General features: G+C 33.8%; 1 protein-coding gene across 2 annotated transcripts in view; it reads left to right on the top strand.

Moving 5' to 3' along the window:
• LOC124954388 (myb-like protein I) overlaps positions 1-22500 on the top strand; it is a 48680-nt gene that overhangs the window by 25440 nt on the left and 740 nt on the right. For both annotated transcript variants that reach the window (XM_047507266.1, XM_047507265.1), the window contains exon 3: positions 20424-22500. This exon is cut by the window's right edge and continues 740 nt beyond it. In XM_047507266.1, the coding sequence (XP_047363222.1) occupies positions 20713-22500 (1788 nt within the window). In that variant the 5' untranslated portion in view covers positions 20424-20712. The remainder of the gene's footprint in view (positions 1-20423) is intronic.

Raw genomic sequence — 22500 nt, 5'->3', positions numbered from 1 at the left:
CTTCTATAGCCCCTGCCCCTCCTCCTACTCCTCCTCTTATTTCCTCTCCTTCTTCTATCCTTCTCCCTTGCTCTAATCTCTATCTTCCATCCCTTCCTCTCCCCCCCCCCTTCATTTCGTCGTTTGAATTTAAATTGTTGAATTTAAATATACATATGTATATATATATATATATATACATATATACATATACACACATACATACATAAATATATATATATATATATATATATATATATATATATATATGTGTACGAATTTTCGTTTCTAAAATCATTTATCTTTATTTTCCATGTTCTATCTCTATTCTCTCCTTATATTTCTCTTTCTCTTTCTCTCATTTAACGGGCCGGCTCTCTTATGAAATCCATGGAACGCGGTAGACAGCCCCTACAAGTAAAACTGGAATCTTGTGGCGTGGTAACAGGTGTCGGCCGATCTAGAGCACCGGCCAGACAGTTACGGATCTATGCAACGAGAGTGACGAGAGCTTAGGCCAGCCACGGATTACAGAAAGAAAAAGAGAGAGAGAGAGAGAGAGAGAGAGAGAGCGAGCAAGAAGATTAATAATGTATAATTCCAGTGGAACGATTCGGCCCGAAAGAGATGTACTAATTTGCATTAGATTTCTTAGTTTCTTCACTTATCCTTCCCTCTCTCTCTCTCTCTCTCTCTCTCTCTCTGTTTCTATTTTTTTTTCCTTTTCTTTCTATCTTTCTTTTTTTTTATCTTTTCTCTTTTTCTCCTAATTTCTTCCTCCGGTGAAATTGACTTGGTAATTAAGAACGTGCTTGGTAAATTGGATCGACGCTTGGTTATCGGGATGAATCTTTTTTCTTTCTTTCTTTCTTTCTTTCTTTCTTTCTTTCTTTCTTCCTTTCTTCCTTTCTTTCTTTCTTCCTTTCTTCTAATTTTCTTCCCTTTTCCTCTTCTCTTTTTCTTTCTTCTCTCTCTTTTTCTTTCTCTCTTTCCTTTTCCCTTTATCAAGGCTCTTTTTCTTTTTCTTTTTTTGTTTTTTTTTTTTTTCCCGTTAATTTACGATAAAAAGCGTTATCATTTTAAGAAAGCGAAAGCGAGAATTGAAAGAAATTTTGAATATATCTCGTTGCTGCAGTCGGGATTAGAGGAGGCGGCGTGGGTGGGAGGGGGGGGGGGAAGAGGGATGGGAGAGGGTTGTTGGTGCGGGATGCACCGCAGGAGAAGAGTTTGGGGAAACGTGCTCCTTCTCGAGAGAGTAAAAAAAGAAAAGAAAAAAGGAATAAAAAAGAAACAAAAAGGGGGGGAAAAAAAGAAAGAAGGATAAAGAAAAAAAGGAAGAAAGAGAGAAAGAGTAAAAGAACCAGAGAGAGAGAGAGAGAGAGAGAGAAAGATGAGAGGGAAAAAATGCAGAGGAGAAGGCTGAGAGACAATGCGTGCTTTCACGTATTCCAAGATGGACGATGTACGTTAAGTTAACCGAGCGAGCACCGTAGGATTTCGTATGCCGAAGAGGAGAGGACACGAATTCTTATACTCCCGCGGAGGAGACAGGGATCTGAAGAGACATACGAAGAGAGAAAGAGAGAGAGAGAGAGAGAGAAAGAGAGAGAGAGAGGAACGGATGTTGAGACGACTTTAAATGCGTCCTGCGTACCGTCTTTACTCGCTTCTTCCTTTTTTCTCTCTTTCTGTCCAATGTATTCTCTCTCTCTCTCTCTCTCTCTCTCTCTCTCTCTCTCTCTCTCTCTCTATCTCATTCTTCTTCCTTGCTTTATTTTTTTTCTTTTCCTTTTTTTTTTTTTCGTTTCTTTCAAAGAATGCAAAGATCTCTCCTTTCTGTCTCAAAATGACGAAAGAAAAGTATCTACCTATCTATCTATCTGCCTACCTATCTACCTACCTACCTACCTAACTACCTACCTATCTAACTATACTTCGTAATGATTAGTAGAAAAATTGTTTTCATTAGTTATCCGTAATATCTTTTAATTACATCGGTCGCACCGATTAATGATCATCGATCCAATCGAAATAGATCAAAGCGTAGATCAAAGCATAGATCAAAGCGTAGATCAAAGCTTAGATCAAACCATGTGGATAATGACGAAAGACAAAAGATTCCAACACGTAAGCGTGATTTTAGGGTGGGCTCGATGATATTGAGGTTGCTCGTAGTCATGTTACAGAGAGAGAGAGAGAGAAAGAGAAAGAGAAAGAGAGAGAGAGAAAGAGAGATAATATGCCTCGGTGCTTGGTGGCTGATCGCTAATTACTAATTAGCAATTAGGACTTTGTGCGAGCGAGATGGCCGACGTCAGACGGCGGTTTTCTAGGTCAGTCGAACGTTCAAATTTTGCGCGCGTTCCCGCCTAATCGTGGATGCGAGACGATGACTATTACGACGACGTCCTTTCTATTTTTCATTTATATATATATATATATATATGTTTTTCTTTTTTTGTTTTTTTTTTCTTTTGTTTTAATAAATTATAGATAAAAAAGAAAGTATAGCCTTATATCATAAATATTATATATTATAAATATTATGTTTTCTATAAAAAAAAAAAAAAAAAGAAAAAAAGACCGATATAAGAAAGAATCATTTTGATACATTTCTTATTTGGTTTTGTTCTGTATAATTAATGACAAACGAAAAAAAGAAGAAAAATAGAAAAATTAAAGAACGAAAAGAAATATATACTTGTATAATATTATAATTTATAAAAAATTTTTCTCAGTCATTCATTAAATAACGAAACATTTATTATTATATTTCTCTTATGAGAAATATATTATCTATGCGTTGTAATTATATTTGTATCTATTTATCGGAAAAAGAAAGAAAGATGGATAGAATTCTCTCTCTCTCTCTCTCTCGCTCTCTAAAAAAAAAAAAAAAAAAAAAAACGAAAGAAAAAAAATTAAAAACTTGTGGATAATTAATTATAAAGAATATATATATATATGTATGTATGTATGTATGTATGTATATTCTCAGAAAAAAATTGCAAGAATTTTGATTATCAAAAACTCGCCAAACTGGACATCTCACTGGTAGAATGAGTCTTCCTCAAAAAAAATCTTTCAACATTTCGTTGAAGTTTGTATAAAATCGTAGCTCATTCGGTCTTCTCTTTCACATAATTGGGCTCTCATTACCAACGAATTTTTATACCAATTCGTTCTTTGAATTTATGTACTTATTACAATTACGCTACTATCGCAACTATCTCTCTGGATCGCGAGGAAGATCTAAGTTTATTGAATTTACTCCGAAAGTCAGAGAAAGCGACGACCTCGTCGTTGAAGTTTTCAGGTAATTTCTTCTTTATTAAACATGATGACAAGAAAGAAAGAAAGAAAGAAAGAAAGAAAAAAAAAAGGAAAAAAAAAAGAAAAGAAAAAAACGGAGAAAAAAGAAACAAGAGAGAAAGAAAAAGAAAAAAGAAAGGACGCAAATAAAGTAAGTACTTAACTACTTACAACTCGTCGAGATTAACATGGTTTCTCTGATGTCGATAATGACTTTTAAACGGGCCACTTTGTAAATACATTTTAATCAAATAACGATCTTTTCTACCTGAAGATCCATCCAGATACTCGATATCAATGTGTCTTCGAACAAAATGTATTCCTAAGTTATGGAAGAATCTTGTAAATTAATTATTCCTTTATTATCGAACTACGTAACATGCACGAAATAATTTATTATTTTTACTTACATTACTTTATCTTGTTATTAAATTTGTTTATATATGTTTTACATATAAATAACTTTAGTCTCTTTTCTCTCTTTCCCTCTCTCTCTCTCTCTCTCTCTCTCTCTCTGTATATATATATATATATATATATTAGGTACATAAATAAATTAATTTTTAATGTTAATCGTTACGTTATCTACGAACACATATAAAATTCTCTTCACATTTATATTACAATCAAGCATCTTTATGTACTTGAGTTTATCGCATGAACTACCTAAAGTAGCTAACTATCGATGTAACCACCTACGTTTCTTATATTTCGATGGTATTCAAGAGAAAATTATTCCCCAAAGCCGGTTACGACGAGTTTACGTTCAGTTATCACGTATGTACATAGACGTCACGTTAATCACAATTAACGATCAATTAACGCAGAAATTTTTTAAATCGAACGATTATTACTCATCGATGTATGCGTTACGATATTGGAAAAATTATTATTCTACGATTAATGTCTTCGATTAAAGAAATTAAAAATATTCGAAGTTATGTAACGAATGATTAGAATTCTCAAAAATTTGTAATAATTAATATCTCGTACTAGAGATACTTAAAATTGTCTTGTGAAAATTCAAATTTACAAAATGGAAATATTAACGTGATTAGAAATATTCGAATTGAGAAATAATCGTAAAATATCTTTTAGATAATCGTTCTTGAAATAATAAATACGAAATTGTAAGAAATATTAATCGATTGAAACTGTACTCTTTCTAAAAAAGGATTATCTATTATTAGATCTAATTACTAAGATCTAATGAAAATAATTAAAAATCTTCAAATTTATATAATATTATGCATTCAATTTCATGATATGTGGATATCGATTTTCCATCCTCTTTTTACTCTCAGAGAAAGAAAAAGAAAGAAAAGAAAAATATTGAAAATATCGGAAATTTAAATGGAGAACGAAACAAAAAGCAAATTAAATAATTAGAAATATTTGAATTGAAAATGATCGAGAGAACAAAGGAAAAAAAAAAAAAAAAAAGAAAAAGAAAAAAAGAATGTATTCATCGTAGATAATCTATCTTGAAACGATAAATATAAGATAAATAAGGAAATTTTAATCGATTGAAATTATACTCTTATAAAAGATTATCAATACTATGATCCAATTAACAGTATTAGATATCTTTGAAATTATTTATATTAAATATATTAAAACTAAACGATAACGCGAATTAAAACTATTAAAGAGAATTCAATAAAAATTTCTCGAGATCTGGATATCTGGATTTTGCATACTCGTGTTACTCTTAGATATACTCTCGAAGAAGCGATTCCCCTTTTATGCGTGCCATGGACACGTGCGAACACGGGATCGGTGCCACCTCGAATACATTTCATCCGGAACGCTGTTATCTCCATATTCGTATGGGAAACGGTTCGCAACCTGACCACCCGATACTTTTTCATCTCTCTTTTTCTCTCTCTCTCTCTCTCTCTCTTTCTCTCTCTCTATCTCTCTCTCTATCTCTCCCCCTCTTTCTTTTCTCGCGTTTCGATTCGTGCTTGGAGATTCGTGCATCGATTCAACGAGAAAAGGGCGCCGGCTCGCCTTGTTTCAAGAAAGTTTCACGAAAACGCTCTTTATCCACAAAGATCGTCGCGTAACGGGATCGAATGCTAAGTATCGTGTGTGCACCATCACTATTTCTTTCTCTCTTTCTTTCTTTCTTTCTCTCTTTCTTTCTCTCTTTCTCTCTCATATAATACACATACTCGTACAATCCGAACAATCTCTTTTCTACGATATCGAATAACTTTCGATTTTTTTTTTTTTTTTTTTTTTTCTTTCCACCGACGATTACAAAGGCCTAACAGAAGACCGAAAGAAAATTCTATTTAACCATAGGTATAATACGTTTTATGCGCGATCGCGTACGATAACCATCCTAGATACTTTAAGGATAATAATAGAAATCGTTTGGTATGTTTTTAATGCGATTTCTGTTCGTAAAATGGACCGGTCGGTCTCTCGCTCGTTCTAATACTCTTACATACTTATTTTGTTCTCTTGTCTACTCGCATGAAATCGGCTCGCTTTAGTTAACGTTCACGCTGAGAGGAAAACGAGATTCTACATTATATACACATATTACATTTACATATATGTATATATATATATATATATATATATATATATATATATATATATATATATATATTTGTATTCCATTGGAATTCGCAGAGGAAGGAAAGAAAGAAAACCAAGATGAAGAAGCAAAAGCAACAAAGAGATGGACATTGTGTATATAAAAAAGAAAAATAGTATCTTCCTATCTGTAATAAAATTCGTGATTGGAATGAATCAATGTCTCAATGAAAATAAATAATAAAATATTAACGACAGACGGTCCTTTTCTATACGTTTTTTTTTTTTTTTTTTTTTTTTTTTTTTTTATACGATTCGTTAAAACGTTAAAGAAACTTCCTTTAGAATCTACTTATCTTGTTCACCGAGCAGTTCGTCACGCTCATGTATCCCGTATGGTTGGAATGTGTGACCAGATAATACGCCATTTTAATTCTTTTTCTTCCTTTTCTTTTTTTTTCTTTTTCTTTTTCTCTTTTTCTTTCTCTCTCTCTCTCTCTCTCTCTCTCTCTATCTCTTTCTCTCTGTCTCTTTTCCAAGCATTTTCTTTGAGAAATATCGAAATCGATGTGACATCGTTATAAATCTCGTTATAAGTCTAATGTTTTATATGTTTTGTACGAGTTCTATCAAATGTATTTCGTGTATTATTATCATGATTTTATGTCACACGTATGTGTGTACGTATGTGTCTACGTATTTACGTGTATATTTTTGTGTATTAACTATACGAAAGAATTGGGCCGAGTATCCGTTTCCTTTGGATGACTTTCGGAGAATCATTATAACATTTTATCGCTTTTATTTCTACTCGACTTATATAGGAATAATTTGGTTAAAAACTCTAAAGGAAAAGAGAGAGAGAGAGAGAGAGAGAGAGAGAGAGAGAGAGAGAAAGAGATGAAGAGAAAGCTTCCGATCCGTTAAGTTATCCAAAAATCGAAAGAACATTCTAACAGTTCCAGATTCGACTTAAACGTCTCATAAAATGATCGAGTGAACGATTAAATTATTTCACATTTTTTTTGTTAAATGTTTCACACGATTTACAGATTCAGAGATTAATCGATAGAATTTGAAGAACTTTAAGAACAAGTTTATCGATATCTTTCATAGACATATAGATCGATGAATGGATCAATAATATTTCAAATTATATTCGATGTATCGTTATCATAAAAGAATATAAATATCGATCGATGTTCGTGAAGAAAAAAATTTTCTAATAACAATATATGTATATATTCTTATCGAATAATTTTCTCATCCTAAAGATCAAACTCATTCTTATATTATTTTTCGAATAAATTTCATTAACGTAACGTTCATTCGTAAATATTATAATAAATTTCATGTAAAAATAATAAAAGTGTTATTATAATGAATCGATGTATTTGTAAGTATTAAAAAAAAAAAAAAAAAAAAAAAAAAAAAAAAAAAAAATAAATAAATAAAATTGTCTCAATATCAAAATATTATCTCTCATTAGCTCATTAAGATCAAGATAAAACAAATACGTTGATATCTATACAATGTAATAGATCTTTCGAAACAAAGAGATCTTATTACGAACGTTTCAAACTGTTTTAATGATGAATCATTCGAAAAGGAAAAAGTACAATAAAGTATAATAAAGTAATAATATTTGTAAGAAAAAAAAAGTAAAGAAAGAAAAAAAAAAAGAAAGAAAAAAAAAATACATTTGTTCTTCGTTCGAGTAGAACGATCATACATATACAATATGGACGGGCTTAAATATAATGTCCCTTTCACGAAGGATTTTATACGTCGAGCTAAGAGACTTATCTACAATGATCGATGTCACTCGCGATGTACTTCGCTTTCGACGCGCGTATAAAAAGGGACTGCACGCTAGTATGCATATTTCATTTCGTCCGACGTACCTACAACTTTTCTCTACGTTCTTAGAATCTCCTTGGATCGTCGATCTTAACATGTGGATGGATGCTCCGTTTAGATCCAACTCATAACATTTTGTACTATGGCCGACGTCGCTTTTATAGTTTCTACGACGTTACTTGAATGTGAACTTACGTGTGTATAATTCTTCTTTTTTGTTTTTTTTTTTTTTTTCTTTTCTTTTATTTTTTTTTTTTCAAGGACTTTCTCTCTCTCTCTCTCTCTCTCTCTCTCTCTCTCTTTCTGTCTCTCTCTTTCTTTCTGTCACTCTTTCTCTCGTCAAAAAACTAAATAACGTTTTCATATACGTATATAGCGTCCATTGTAAATACTTTCACAATAATTATTTCTCTTACTTGGAAAATTCAATATATTTCATTCCTACCTGATTAAAAAATATCTGTGTCTTTCTATAATCAAATAATTGTTCAAAGTGAAAGAAAAGAAAGTTCACTCTCTCTCTCTCTCTTTCTCAAAAAAAAAAAAAAAAAAAAAATATATATAAATTTATTTTTGTAATTTTTTTGATTGTGATAAAAAAAAAAAGAAAAAAAAAAGAATCATCGGCAAAGAATTAATCGGTGAAGGTATAAATATTTTGTCATGATATACTGCAATTAATTTTACAAAAAGTATTCTCGTATAAGATCTACCAGAGTCTCGTCGAGTCCAGTCCACTTCAGTCCATCCATCCATCCATCCATCCGTCTACCCATCCATCGTTGGGTCGGTTCGTCCATCCATCCATCCATCCATCCATCCGTCCATCCGACCGTCCGTTCATCTAATTGTTAAGCGGCAAGTGGGTTAAGGGGTCTGCGACTTAATTGCGGTCAGTTTCATAATTTTTTAATTGAGACGACGAATCGCTCCTTTAATTACGCACGTGCACAGCGACAGAGAAAGCGTTGCCGGTCACCGTTGTCTTCCAAGTAAAGGAGACCAGGTAGAAGGATCTGTTTATTCGTGACAAGCTTCTATATATATATATATATATACGCGTTATCTATCTTCAAACTACTTTCGTTGGGAGAACAATCGTAAAAATAGACAAGAAGAAAAAAAAGAAAGGAAAGCAAAAAAAAAAAGGAAGAAAGAAAGAAAGAAAAGAAAAATCAGAAATATAGCTCATCCTTCTTCTTCTTCTTCTTCTTCTTTCTCATACTTCTTATTCTCCTTCTCCTTCTTCTTACTTTTTATTTTTCTTTCTTATTCTTCTCCTTTCCTTTCTTCCTCCTTCCTTTTTATCTTTTTTTTTTTTTTTTTTTTCTTATTTCTTTTTTATTTTTTACTTTTTTTTTTTCTTTTTTTTTTTTCTTTTTTAAATGAATCATATCACATTATTGCGCTTTTCTAATCTATTCTCTAATCACAAATGAATTAGCAATTCACCTAGGACATTGCGAAACAGCCCGATGAAAAATAAATCTAAAAATATCGAAATGCTTACGTAAACGTTGCAATGTTAGCACACGTAAGATATAAATTGCATCTATGTATCTAAACAACCGGAATAGAAAAGATGTAAGTACGTACGTACGTACGTACGTATATACGTATATACGTCTAAGAGATCAAAAATATTGATCATTGATATCTTTACAAGTCAAATTTATCGCGATTCACATGGGCGTTAACTTATTACTCGGATCCGAAATGGAATTAATAAAAATTCATGTATCTATTACGATCACATGTAATTTCCAATATTCGTTTGTTTATTTATCTTATATGAAAGAAGATAGCGAAAAGAAAGCACGAAAAGAAAAAGAAAAAAAGAAAAAAGAAAAAGGACAGAGAGAGAGAGAGAGAGAGACAGATAAAAAAAAATCGATGGAATTATTTAACCTAATCTGAGAAGGGGATTGTGTAGAAATAATATTAAATCGCGTTTGATGGTAGAGAGAATATAAGAAAAGAAAAAAAAAGAAACTTGAATGAAAAAAGAAATTAAATGAAAAACAAAAAAAAAAGAAAGAAAAAAATAAATAAATTAAACGAAAGAAAGAAACAAAGAAGGAAAGAAAGAGAGAAATATATCAATGCGTATTTAAAATAGGAAGTAGTCCTCGAATGATTATCAACAACGAACTCGCTTTTTGGCCGGTCCTTACGTAAGCCCATGAATTCGCGCGTTCGACATTGACACGCGTTGCGATTTCAAAGTCAGATCCGGCCAGGTTCTGCAACTTTTTTTTTCCTTCTTTTTTTTTTTCCTTTTCTTTTTTTTCTCCTTTTTTTTCTGTTTTTTTTTTTCTTATACTATATTTCTCTCTCTCTCTCTTTTTCTCTTTTTTTCTCGGCTCGTGCACACCTTGAAAGTTCCGCGATAGGTGAGGCCAAATCGTGTGGCGACGATCCAAGGTTTTTAATCGACATCCGGACTACATCTACATGTGTATATGTACCCACGTGTATATATGTACATACATTATGTAATATAATATATATATATATATATATATATGTGTGTGTAAATATATATGTATGTATATAAGTATATCGTATGGGATATCTATGCGTCCGTCCATTTGGAGTGTGCAACGATAATGGGATCTGTTTAATATGTTGTATCGAGAGTGGGAAAAAGGAGATCAGATTGATCTTATTAAAGAAAGAAAAAAAGAAAGGAAAGATAAAAAAAGAAAATACACGAAAAAAGGAATAAGAAAAGAGAAAGAAAAATGGAAAGAGAATCTTCGAATATTTCAAACGGTAAAGAATCATTTGCTTGTCTTATGTTCGGAGACTTTAACGAGCGAGAAGACGAGACGAGACGAAACGAAACGAGACGAGACGAGACGAGACGAAACGAAACGAGACGTTTCGGTCAAACGGAAGGAAGAGAAGAAATAAAATAAAAGGAAATGAGAAAAAGAAGAAACGAAAATGGTAGGAAAAAGAGAGAGAGAGAGAGAGAAGGAAAGAGAGAGTAGAGAGTAAAGAAATGATACGAGGAGAAGAAGAGAAAGAGAGAGAGAGAGAGAGAGAGAGAAAGAGAGAGTGGAGAGTAAAGAAATGATACAAGGAGAAAGAGAGAGAGAGAGAGAGAGAGAGAGAGAGAAATGAAAATGTTCAGGCTTACCAACGTTGTGACGTTGGAGAAGTGGAAAATTATATCGGCAAATGAAGCGATAAAATCCAACCACAGACGTGTTATTATGGCGTATAAAGACGATCGTAAAATTTGACCAATTCTTCCATCCTGGTTATAGGACGTCGTCGATCGAGGGTAAAGGCGAGAGATGAAAGGAAATAAAGAAAGAAAAATGGAAAGTGCGTGAAAGAAAGAAAGAAAGAAAGATAGAAGAAGGGAGAGATGGAGAGATGAGAGAGAGAGAGAGAGAGAGAGAGAGAGAGAGAGAGATCAAAATTCGATTTAACTCGCGTGTAACGGGCTGCGAATCGACCCGCAGAATTATCTTTCAGGATATAACGAAAGATTGACTTCGTTTCGTGCATCTTTTCTCTTTGGTTTTCTCCCGCTTCTGATATATAGACTATGTCTTTGTGGTTGTTGTATTAAAAAAAAAAAAAAAAAGGAAAAAGAAAAAGGGAAAAGAAGAAAAACGAAAAAAAGAAAACCCCCCACCCCTCCTATCTTCATACTACGACAGCTGCTGAATCCTTTTTTTGCGCTTCGCGCGATGCTTCTTCCGTCATTATGAATCATTTCTTTTGTTGTTCCTTGTATTTTTTTTTTTATTCTTTTTTTTTTTTTAGTTCTTTCTTTTTTTTTTTTTTTTTTTTTTTTTGTTATTTTTTCTATACTCACACACACACTCACACGCATACACACACACACACACACACACATATATATATTTATTTAATTCAAGTATGCATTTTTTCCTTTCCATTCATGCAACGATATTTCACATAGGATTAATTTCTGAAATATTAGGTAACATTGAATGTAACAGTTGCATTGAGATGTAACTTGCGAACAACCTTTTTTTGGAATACAATCATTTTCTTTCCCTTTCTATCCTTTGTTCTTTTCTTTTTTTTTTTTTTCTTTTTTTGTTTTATTATCGTTATTTTCTTTCTTTCTTTTCTGTCTCGTTTCCTTTTTTTTTTCTTTTTTTTTCGATATGGCACATATCGAAAGTTACAGAAAGTCATAAGAGAATTTTCACAAAAGATTATACTATAGACGGTCTAGGAACACCGTTTTCACCGTTATAATGATCGTCGGAAGAATGTCTGGTATGCAGAACGCTCGTATACATCCTCGAAAACGTTTTGTCTCTCTCTCTCTCTCTCTCTCTCTCTCTCTCTCTTTCTATCTAACAGAACTGAATAGTTCTTTCTCGCGTTTGTCACGGCTATGGTACATTTAAGAGTATCTCAGAGGAAGGAAAAAAGAAGTAAAGAATCGAAAAGCCAAAAAGAAAAAAGAATGATAAAGGAAAAAGGAAGGAAAAGAAATAAAAGAAAGTAAATACGGTCGAAAAACTTCGGCGAATAAGAATTACGGTAGCAACGATCGATAATAATTTTATATCGATAATATCGATAAATATGTTCATCGACGATCAAATTTTCGATCGAACAAGTACGTTAATCGAAGTACGATACGATTAATATGTCTGTTTGAACAATATATACATACATATATATCTATATATACATACATACATTCATATATATACATATATATACATATATATATATACATATATATATATATATATATTTACCGAGGCCAACGATTATTAAGGAAAATAAGATCGACTTCGAAACACTCTCGGCCTCGAATTATCTCTTTACACGCCTTCTTCTTCGAAACACTTTAGTAAAAGAGAAAGAGAGAAAGAAAGAAAGAGAGAAAGAGAGAGAGAGAGAGAGAGAGAGAGAGAGAGAGAAAGAAAGAGAGAAAGTGAGAATAATTATAGGATCCTGACGAAACGCTTCATTTCTTTTTCCTTCCTTTTTTTTTTCTTTTCTCTCTCTCTCTCTCTCTCTCTCTCCCTCTCTCTTTTTTTTTTTTTCTTTTACCTCTTTCATATATTTATTTTGACATTCAAGTTCTACCTGAATCATTCGGCGTGACTGAACACTTTACTTTTCGCGTTTTCGCGCTTCTACGATTTCATTTGACTTCTCTTTTTCTGTCAATAATAAGTATCCATTAGTCTACTCGAAGAGTAATTCAATCGTTCCGACAATTTGAACGTATCATTTCCATCTACTTCTTTTCTTTTCTCTTTCTCTCTTTCTTTCTCTCTTTCTCTCTCTCTCTCTCTCTCTCTCTTTCTCTCTCTCTTTCTCTCTTTCTTTCCCTCTATCTCTCTCTGTTTTATAAATAATATAGCATTAGAATTTTTGAACATACATATGTACGAGAATATTCGTTGAAAAGTAAAAAAAAAAAAGAAAAAAAAAAAAATAATAATAAAATTGGAATCTAAATTAGAAAAAGAAAAAAAGAATTAAAATAGAAATTTAAATTAAGTCGATTAATTCTTGGTTATTTCAATGGATAATATATAAGTGTTCATATAATTAGAAATGAATATGTTTAACGACTAATATAAATACATCGTATACATTACTATATATTTCATTCTCGTAGATCCGAATAACACGATTATATTCATGTTTTCAATGATAAATAAAAGAAATTTCAATACAATTACAATTATACAATCTAACGTTTAATTTTTAATTCTCCTTGATTTATTTAACATTTAAACTAATAATTGAAAAATTATTACGTTAATGACTGACAAATTTCTTGACTAGTTTGATCCTCGATATAATTAGATTTGAATATATTCATTAAAAAATAGAAAGAAAAAGAAATTGAATTTCTATTACTATTCAATTATAAATTCAATTATTGATAGCTTCGATTTTAATTTTTTTTTTCTTCTTTTTTCTTTTTTTCTTGATACCTGAGTACACTAGTTAAAAATGATTAAAAGTCAAAATGTCTTTTGACTAAAATTAATTGAAAAGAAGAAGAAGAAGAAGAAACAAAAAAAAAATAGAAGAATAAAAAATAATTTGAATTACTTTCGAAATTATCAAGTGAGAATAAATTTTGGATCGTTAGTACGATTTCCTGTCACGTACTGTCAAGCAACTAACAATTAGCCTACGACTAATTTCCCGAGGCTTGCTTAGAAAGCAATCACGTGTTCCACACTGGAATCGCATTTCCACGTTCGTTTCTTTTTCCACGAATACGTTCGCTCTTTCTAGTTAATCGATCGATCTAAACAGGTAAATCGTTGAATCATTATATTACAAAACAAGATCAAAGACTAACATTTTTTCCGTAATATTACTTAACTTTGATTGTTAATAATAACATAGTTTATCGATTAATCTTTATAACTGATTAATTCGATCTTGCATACGTTACGATCAATAATGAAATATTTCATATTATAATTAAATTATCGATTAAATGTAATAAATGAAATGAAAAAGAATATATTAATGGAAAAATAATTAAATTAAAAATAATTCTATTATATTAATATAAAATAATTAAATAATATTTAATATTTGATTATCAACGAAACACGAAGATATGAATTAAATTCAAATTATTACGTGTTAAGTTTCCTTCGTAAAAATCATTAATTTTTTATTAAATATATAAATAATTAATTGGATATGTATTTACGAAGATCATTAATTATAAATCTCGTATAATCTAATGAGGCACTAATAAGTTTTTGATTGTTAATAAAAATCAAATAAATTATAATTGTAATATATTTCCTTATTCAAGATAACTCTCAATTATGTGTATATACATATACATTATATATTTATATACCTACATACATTTATATATACATATATATATATATACACATAAATATATATTTATATATATTTATATATACACATAAATATATATTTATATATATATATATATATATATATATATATACATAAATATATGTTTATGTATAATCAAGAAAATAAATCTTAAACTAGCGAGTTTGCTTCGTGCTTGGACGAGCTCGTACGAAGTAAAACGATACATTTTCAGAGTCTCCACCACTTTCCTTAGAAACTTTCTCCCTGTTTCTCTATCTCGCGAATTACCGAGACGAAGTCGTTCGTCCACCTTGGAAAACGTCGGGCACCGTCCTCTTTGCTTGCTCGTTTGGCCTCCGAATGCGTGCAATTGTGTACCTGACATATACACACACACACGCACGCGCATACGTACACAGAGATACATATACGTGGTATTCCTTCGAGGAAATCGAGAAACGAGTATCGATCGATACACGCGAATTCGCAGAAACGGCGAAATCGACGACGGTATACGCCTCGTTAGCCATGCTCGAGATGAAATATTTCTCTTGAAGAGAGAGAGAGAGAGAGAGGATCCTTTTCTCTTCTTATATATATATATATATATATATATATATATATATATATATTTTATACATAAAAATATATGTATGTATAATCAAGAAAATAAATCTTAAACTAGAAAACTTGCTTTTATATATATATACATATATATATAAAATATATATATACGTATGTATACGTATATATCAATATATGTAATAATTAGAAAGTGAGAGAGAAAATCATTGTTTTATAAATTATTTAAGTATTAAAAGAATTGATTTTCAAATTATATTATTACTTTTAATAAGATTAACATTAAGTGTAAAAAGAAAACAAAAAAAAGAAGAAGAAATAGCATTGTTAAAAACACGCACGCCCACGCGCGCGCGCAAATAATTCATTATAAATTTTAATATGTAATTTAGATGTATGTATATATATGTATATATGTATGTATACGTCGATAGTATACGTTATTAGTTAGACAGTAAAAATCATTATTGTTATCGCACACGAATGAATTGGAATATTTTAATAATCTTAAACGAAACGATCTACTTTGGGATAATTAAATACAAACAAAAATAAATAAATAAATAAATAAATAAATAAATACGTGACCGAATTGATGATAAATTTTTTATGAATTTTTAACGAATGATCTTTCATCGTGCTTGCCCAGGGCTATCAGTTTAGCCAACTGATTGTCTTCGTAATGGCCAAGAATTATGGTCATCGGAAGCACTTAGGCTTGCTACATAGTAGATCGTACGATCTCACGAAACGTATCTCGCGTAAGACCACCAATGTTGTTGTTGGTACGTTCGAATCTAACGAGCTTTTAGACATCGTTCTAATGCAGATACACATGCATAATTCTATTGCACGACCCAATAACCGTTCTTTTGTCAAATAATTATTTTAGAAATTTTTCCATACCATGTAACACATACATATATATATATATATAATAATAATAATAATAATAGTTAAACAATGAATGTCGAATTACAATTAAAAAAAAATTTATATATATATATATATATATGTATATATAAATCAAACGAGACAATTTATTTTTTGTGATTTCCAAGAAGGATAAATAGAGAAAACTAAAAATGAAAAAAAAAAAAAAGAATCAAATAAAAAAGTAATGAACCAAAAGAACAAATGAATGAGATGTTGGAAAAACTGAAGGAAGAAAAAAGAAAAAAGAGAATTCTTTCCGACTGGATTATCTGTATGGTACTTCACGAATATCCTTCGCAACCTCTTAGCTCGCGTCACGGAGCCGACCTAATTGGCGAGCGTCGAGAGAGCGATCACGACTGTCCCGAACTACTCTGCTCTGTTCTGTTCTGTTCTGATCTGCTCTGCTTTACTCTGATCTGCTCTGCTCTGATCTGCTCTGCTCTGCTCTGCTCTGCTCTGATCTACTCTCCTCGCAAAACTCTCTCGCAGAAGCAAAAGAATTGGCTATCCAACTCGTAAATATCTGCCTTCATTGTTATGTACCCAACGTCGACGGTTTCCTTAGCGACGATTAAACGGTATATACCATTCGGCTTTACGAGCATTATAAACGTCTTGCAACTTGGCGCGTCGACTTAATCGTGCGTCTACTCTGTGTATGTCACACCGCACTTTCCATCCGTCGCCGTTCGATCGAATTAATGTCCATGTTCTGTTCAACTTTCAAAAGTGACGATTACAAATTTTTCGATGGTAATAAAAATAAAAGAAGAAAAGAGAGAGAGAGAGAGAGAGAGAGAGAGAGGAAAGCAAATTCATTCATCATTAATACTAAACATGGTTAAAACGATAACGATCTTAATGCGATAGTATAACATCGTACAATTAAAACGATCTAAGATAATAAGGAAAAAAAAAAAGAAAAAAAACAAAAAAGAAAGAAAAAGAGAGAGAGAAAGAATGTTTCGAGACCCAAGTTCCAACGTTATACTTAAAAAAAAAAAAAGGACGATTTAATTAATCTTTTTCTCTCTCTCTCTCTCTCTCTCTCTCTCTTTCTTTTCGTTGAAAAAGGAAAAAATGAAAGAAAAAAAAAAAAAAGAAGATGAAGAAGGAACTTAATATAAAGATGAAGAAACTTAAATGTAAGATAACCGAAACCACGATCAAGGTTGACGATTAACTTCGTACTGTAATAATCGTAGAGTACTATACCAAGCAAATGCAGGAACAAACAATGAGGCCGGGCACGAAGCAAGCAAGCAAGCAAGCAAGAGACAATGTTCTAGCCTCGGACATCCGGGTGTAGAACTGGATAGCGGCTCGATCAATTGTTGTGTACCACGCTTGGCATTTAGCCGTATAGCCGCCGTGCCACGAATCGTGCTTTCTGTCTATACTCTAAGCCGCATTAATTTGGTACAGTGCGTTCCACTAAGTCAGAAACGACATAGACGACATAGACGACAACGGGATAGAAAGAGAAAAGAGAGGTTTAGGATCGATGTGATGGTGATGGCGATGGCGATAGTTTTAATGGTAGTTGTGCTAATGTGTTAGTAGTAGTAGTAGTATTAATAGTAATCGTAGTAGTAGTAGTAGTAATCGTAATAGTATTCGTACTAGTATTCGTAGTAGTAGTAGTAGTAGTAGTAGTAGCAATAGTAGTAATGTTGGTGGTGATGGTGGTAGCAATGGTGATGTAGTGTTGTTGGTGATACTGGTAATATACACACTTATGTTGATCGGTGTTGGTGACTCCAGCGCAAGATAGCTCGCGGAAAAGAAGTTGCGCAAGCGTTACTTATACCTCATACCAAGCGAGCTGTACGTCTCCCGCGATTGCGGCCACGCGTCTCTGTATGCGGCCACGTTGCTATCTATCTACTGCAAAGCGAATGAGAATGAAAGAGTAAGAGAAAGAGAGAAAGATAGAGAGAAAGAGAGAGAAAGAGAGAGATGTAAGAATCTAAAGGCGAACGCCTAACTCGCTCTACGTAAGTATGTATCTGTATGTAAGTACCTACTAACGTACCTATGTATGTATGTACGTATGTATGTATATTGGTAAGTACTTACGTATATATCTAGGAGTCTCTCTTTTCAACTAGTAGATAGAACACTCTAGTAAGAAGAGAGAAGGCCGTCTATATAACGTTTCTACGTACCGGGGCTGCTATAGTGAATTTATACACGGCCACGGTGCGTTCCCACGCCTAGAACATGCGAGAGAGCACTTGGTCTCTCTTCGGCCTAATGCCCGACACTTTCTGCCTTGTCTTTCATTCTTTCTTTCTCTCTTTCCATCTCTCTCACTCTCTCTCTCTCTCTCTCTCTCTCTCTCTCTCTCTCTTGTTCTCTTTTGCTCTTGCTCTCACTCTTTCTCTTTCTACGACTGCTCCGCCAATCCACGAGCAAAGAAAATCGCGGAAAATCTGGAGCATACCAAAGTATATGCGCCATTGTCCTAAGACTGGGAGTTGCTTAGAATGCAAGGAAAGCGGTCACGAAGTGTTAACACTTTACTAAATGTCTTGACGTATGGAAATTCGTTGTTTTTTAAAAGGATCCATTTGTTATATGATGCGGGAGAAATTTTTTATGAGGTTGATCGATAAAAAATTTTTCGTATTGATCGATCAACGTCAACGTTCATCGATCGATAGATGAGAAGAATAACTTACTATGATTCTTTCGCACGACTTCGTGAATCTTACGATGACTCTCAAGATTAATAATAATAATAAAAAGAAGAAGAAGAAAAAGAAGAAGAAGAAGAATTTTTGATAGGACAGTAATATATCTAAATTATCATTCATCGATCCTATAAAATTCAAGAAAATCACGGAATATCTAAAACATACCATAAATCATTGTCCTAAAATTGGGAGTTGCTTAAAATGCAAGGAAAAAATAATCACGAAATGTTAACACTTTAGTAATAGTATTGACATATGAAAATTCATTGGTTTTAGAAGGATACGTTTCTTATTTAATGGGAAAAAAATGTTTGATGAAGATAATCGATAAAAGATCTTCGAATTGATCGATCAACGTCAACTTCATCGATCGATGAATAAGAACAATAACTTACTATGATTCTTTCGCACGACTTCGTGAGTCTTACGATGACTCGATAATAATAATAATAATAATAATAATAATAATAATAATAATAATAAAAAGAAAAAGAAAAAGAAAAAGAAGAAGAAGAAGAAGAAGAAGAATTCTTCTTGATAAGACCGAGATATGTCTAAATCATGATTCATCGATCCTATGCTTCAGAAGAGAATGACAGTTACTCCTTAGAAAATTTACAATCTCATTCGAACAGGTATATCCGGTTAGGTCTATAATATCAATGCTACTTGAAATAAAATGATAACTTGAGGAAAGAATATTCAACACGGGGAGGAATAAATAAATTCGATCTTATTTCAAGATACTTTGTATTAGAACGTACCGTAATACGCTTATTGTATGGATGGTGCTAAAAGCATAGAGCCTATCTTCCGTAATAGCTTGCTACTATAAACCTATGAATTTAACATCCGCACTTAGGCACACGTTATGTACGCATTTATACACAGTTATACAATGTACATATTCACGTACATAATACGTATGTATGCATATACATATGTATATAATATATACAAAAGAAAGAGTATTGGATCTCTCTCTTACAGTGAGAAGATATGATTATTGCATTTTATTTCGCAATCCAAGCGAATATTACTGATTGTCCCATTTCCATTCGGATATTAGCATTAGAGGCGTGTTGGATTAGAGATTTTGTCGCGATCTCGAGCTCGTACAATGGCAATACCAAATGCGTACGCGGTGAAAATCCGCTTAACACCTATCTAACAACGTTTCGAATTCGCCACGATGGCCGAAAGCGCCATCCGGATTGTTATTAATTTCTAATAAGCGAATTATTAAATTCGAATTAAGCCGACGTTCAATAGCATTTCGCCGACGTGTTTTCGAACGGCTATCGTCGATGATTAGGCACTTTCGTGAATTTCATACGAGAAAACTCGACATGATTTTCTACTATGTCATCACATAATTTCGAAATACTCTTGAATATGATAATTTTGACGAATTCTCTAATAGTAATAATAATAATAATAATAATAATAATAAAAATAATAATAATATTAATAATAATAACAATAATAATGATGATGATGATGACAATGATAATGATGATGATGATGATGATGATGATGATGATGATGATGGTGATGATGATGATGATGATGATAATAATAATAATAAGGAAAATATAATCAAAGAGATTTGCTATCCTGAAGAGAAACATTCTAATAATTTCGATCGTCTCATTTCAGATTCCTGATCGATTCGAAGAATGCGGTGGCCTATAGGAACGAAGAAACGCGGAGATTCATAGTTGTTGAGGAACGGACAAGGACAAAAGAAAAAAAAAGGAGAAAAGAAAAGATAAGAAAAGAGGAAAAAAGAAAAGAAAAGAAAAGAGAAGAAAAGAAAAGAAAAGAAAAAGAAAGAAACAAAAGTAAGACAAGTATCGAAGCAGGATCTTCGATATTTTCGAGTTAACGGGGGGGGGGAAACGATTCGATTAGCACCACGAAGACGATATTAGGAAGAAACGATTTAATGGACCTAACGGAGGCATTTGCCCCGGGCGGGGGCGGTGAGGATTTACCAAAAACGGATTTTTTTGATTTCGTAGTCTCGCCGCCTCCTCATTGTACCTCTACGGACGGTGTTGTATCGGACGAGGAGAGCTTTCTCCATCGTACCACCTGTCGGAGTATCGGTTATCTTCAGCAGAGTCACGAGGAGCACGAGTCGAGCCGAGATATTCATGGGTCCCCGTTTATAAAAGAGACCAATAACAACACGTTGACGGCACTACCGCCTGTTTCGACGATAACCGGTTCACTCAGTCATCATCACCATCATCATCATCATCATCATCATCATCAGCATCACGTGCGAGCTCATCACGGTAACACCTGTAACGTACAACAGAGTGGCGAACAGGTGGCAATGGATCAGTCCGATTGCGATTATTGGGCCACGGATGAGAGTAAAGAACAAACGTGCAATATATTACTCGAGGATCTAAACAAGTATTGTTGGTCGGCCCATGCAAATGCACAGACGCACGGGAACGATTCCGTTGGCGTTCATCCGGGTGGACCGAACGATCATCATCAGACGGTCGGCCGAGGATGTAACGCGAACGATCGACAAAATACAGACGGTGCGATTTATACTTTGACGGTATTGAACAACGAGGCTAATTCGATGGACGCATTGGATTGTTGCAAGAGTCCACCGCCAACGTCAGGTGACTCATGGTCGTTGCGGCCTAATCTAGATCTCGACGCTATACTCAGCCTTGAGCCATCCTCGGCCGATCAGGAACACGATCAAACGACGAACATGGCGGAAGTATCGAGGACCGTCAACGATAGGTTTCATACCGATCGTTTCACCGTACCGAGCTCTCAATACACCACGGACGACAGTGGTTTCGTCGAGAGCAAGGAACTCTGTGCCAGAGCGCCGTCCGCCAACGCGAATTGCACCGGCGGCGGAGGCGGCGGCGGCGGTGGTGGCGGTGGCGGTGGCGGTGGCGGTGGCGGCACCGGCGGCGGCGACAATAACAACGATTGGAAGTTGTCAGACCAGAATCTTCAAGAGGCTGCGGCGGTAGCGGCTGCCGCTGTGGCGGTTGGTGCCGGTGATTCGGCCGAGAGTCTTCTCAGAAGCGCTCTCCAAGGTAAACTTTACACAGGACCGACACAAGTGGTTTCCTCTTCGTCGCCGACGTCTCAAGGATCGGCCATGTCCATACCGGTTAGCAATAATGCTGCTTTACAAATGGTAACCGATCAACAACAACAGCAACAGCAACAACAACAACAACAGCAGCAACAGCAGCAACAGCAACAACAGCAGCAGCAACAACAACAACAACAAGACGAATCCATGCACGCGTGTACCGATGAAGATTTATTACTTTCTCAGTTGGATCAAACGACCTATCGACCTGGCGATTACGAAAAACTTAAGAGTATAGCGAACGAGGTAGTCGAGTCTTATTGCAGCCTCGAGCCAGTCTGTAACGTCTCGGCTACGACGACCGTGATGTATACATTGGATCCAACCAGTGGTAGTCTCGGTACCATCACGTTACCAGCCGATCTTGGTCAAGTCAGCACCGTCACGGTAGTCACGGCAGCACAGCAGGACGTGCTACAGCAACAAACGACTCCTCGTACGGACGTCGAACAACAACAACAACAGCAGCAGCAGCAGCAACAGCAACAGCAGCCCCAACAGCAACAGCAGCAACAACAGCAGCCGCCAACGAATCAACTCCAAATGACTTCCTCTCGTGTCGGTGTCACTAACAAACCTCCGAAGAAGTAC

The sequence above is a fragment of the Vespa velutina genome, chromosome 15 (genome assembly GCF_912470025.1).
Source record: "Vespa velutina chromosome 15, iVesVel2.1, whole genome shotgun sequence".
In the NCBI taxonomy this organism is placed as follows: Eukaryota; Metazoa; Arthropoda; class Insecta; order Hymenoptera; family Vespidae; genus Vespa; species Vespa velutina.
This window is presented reverse-complemented; position numbering and strand designations above follow the sequence as displayed.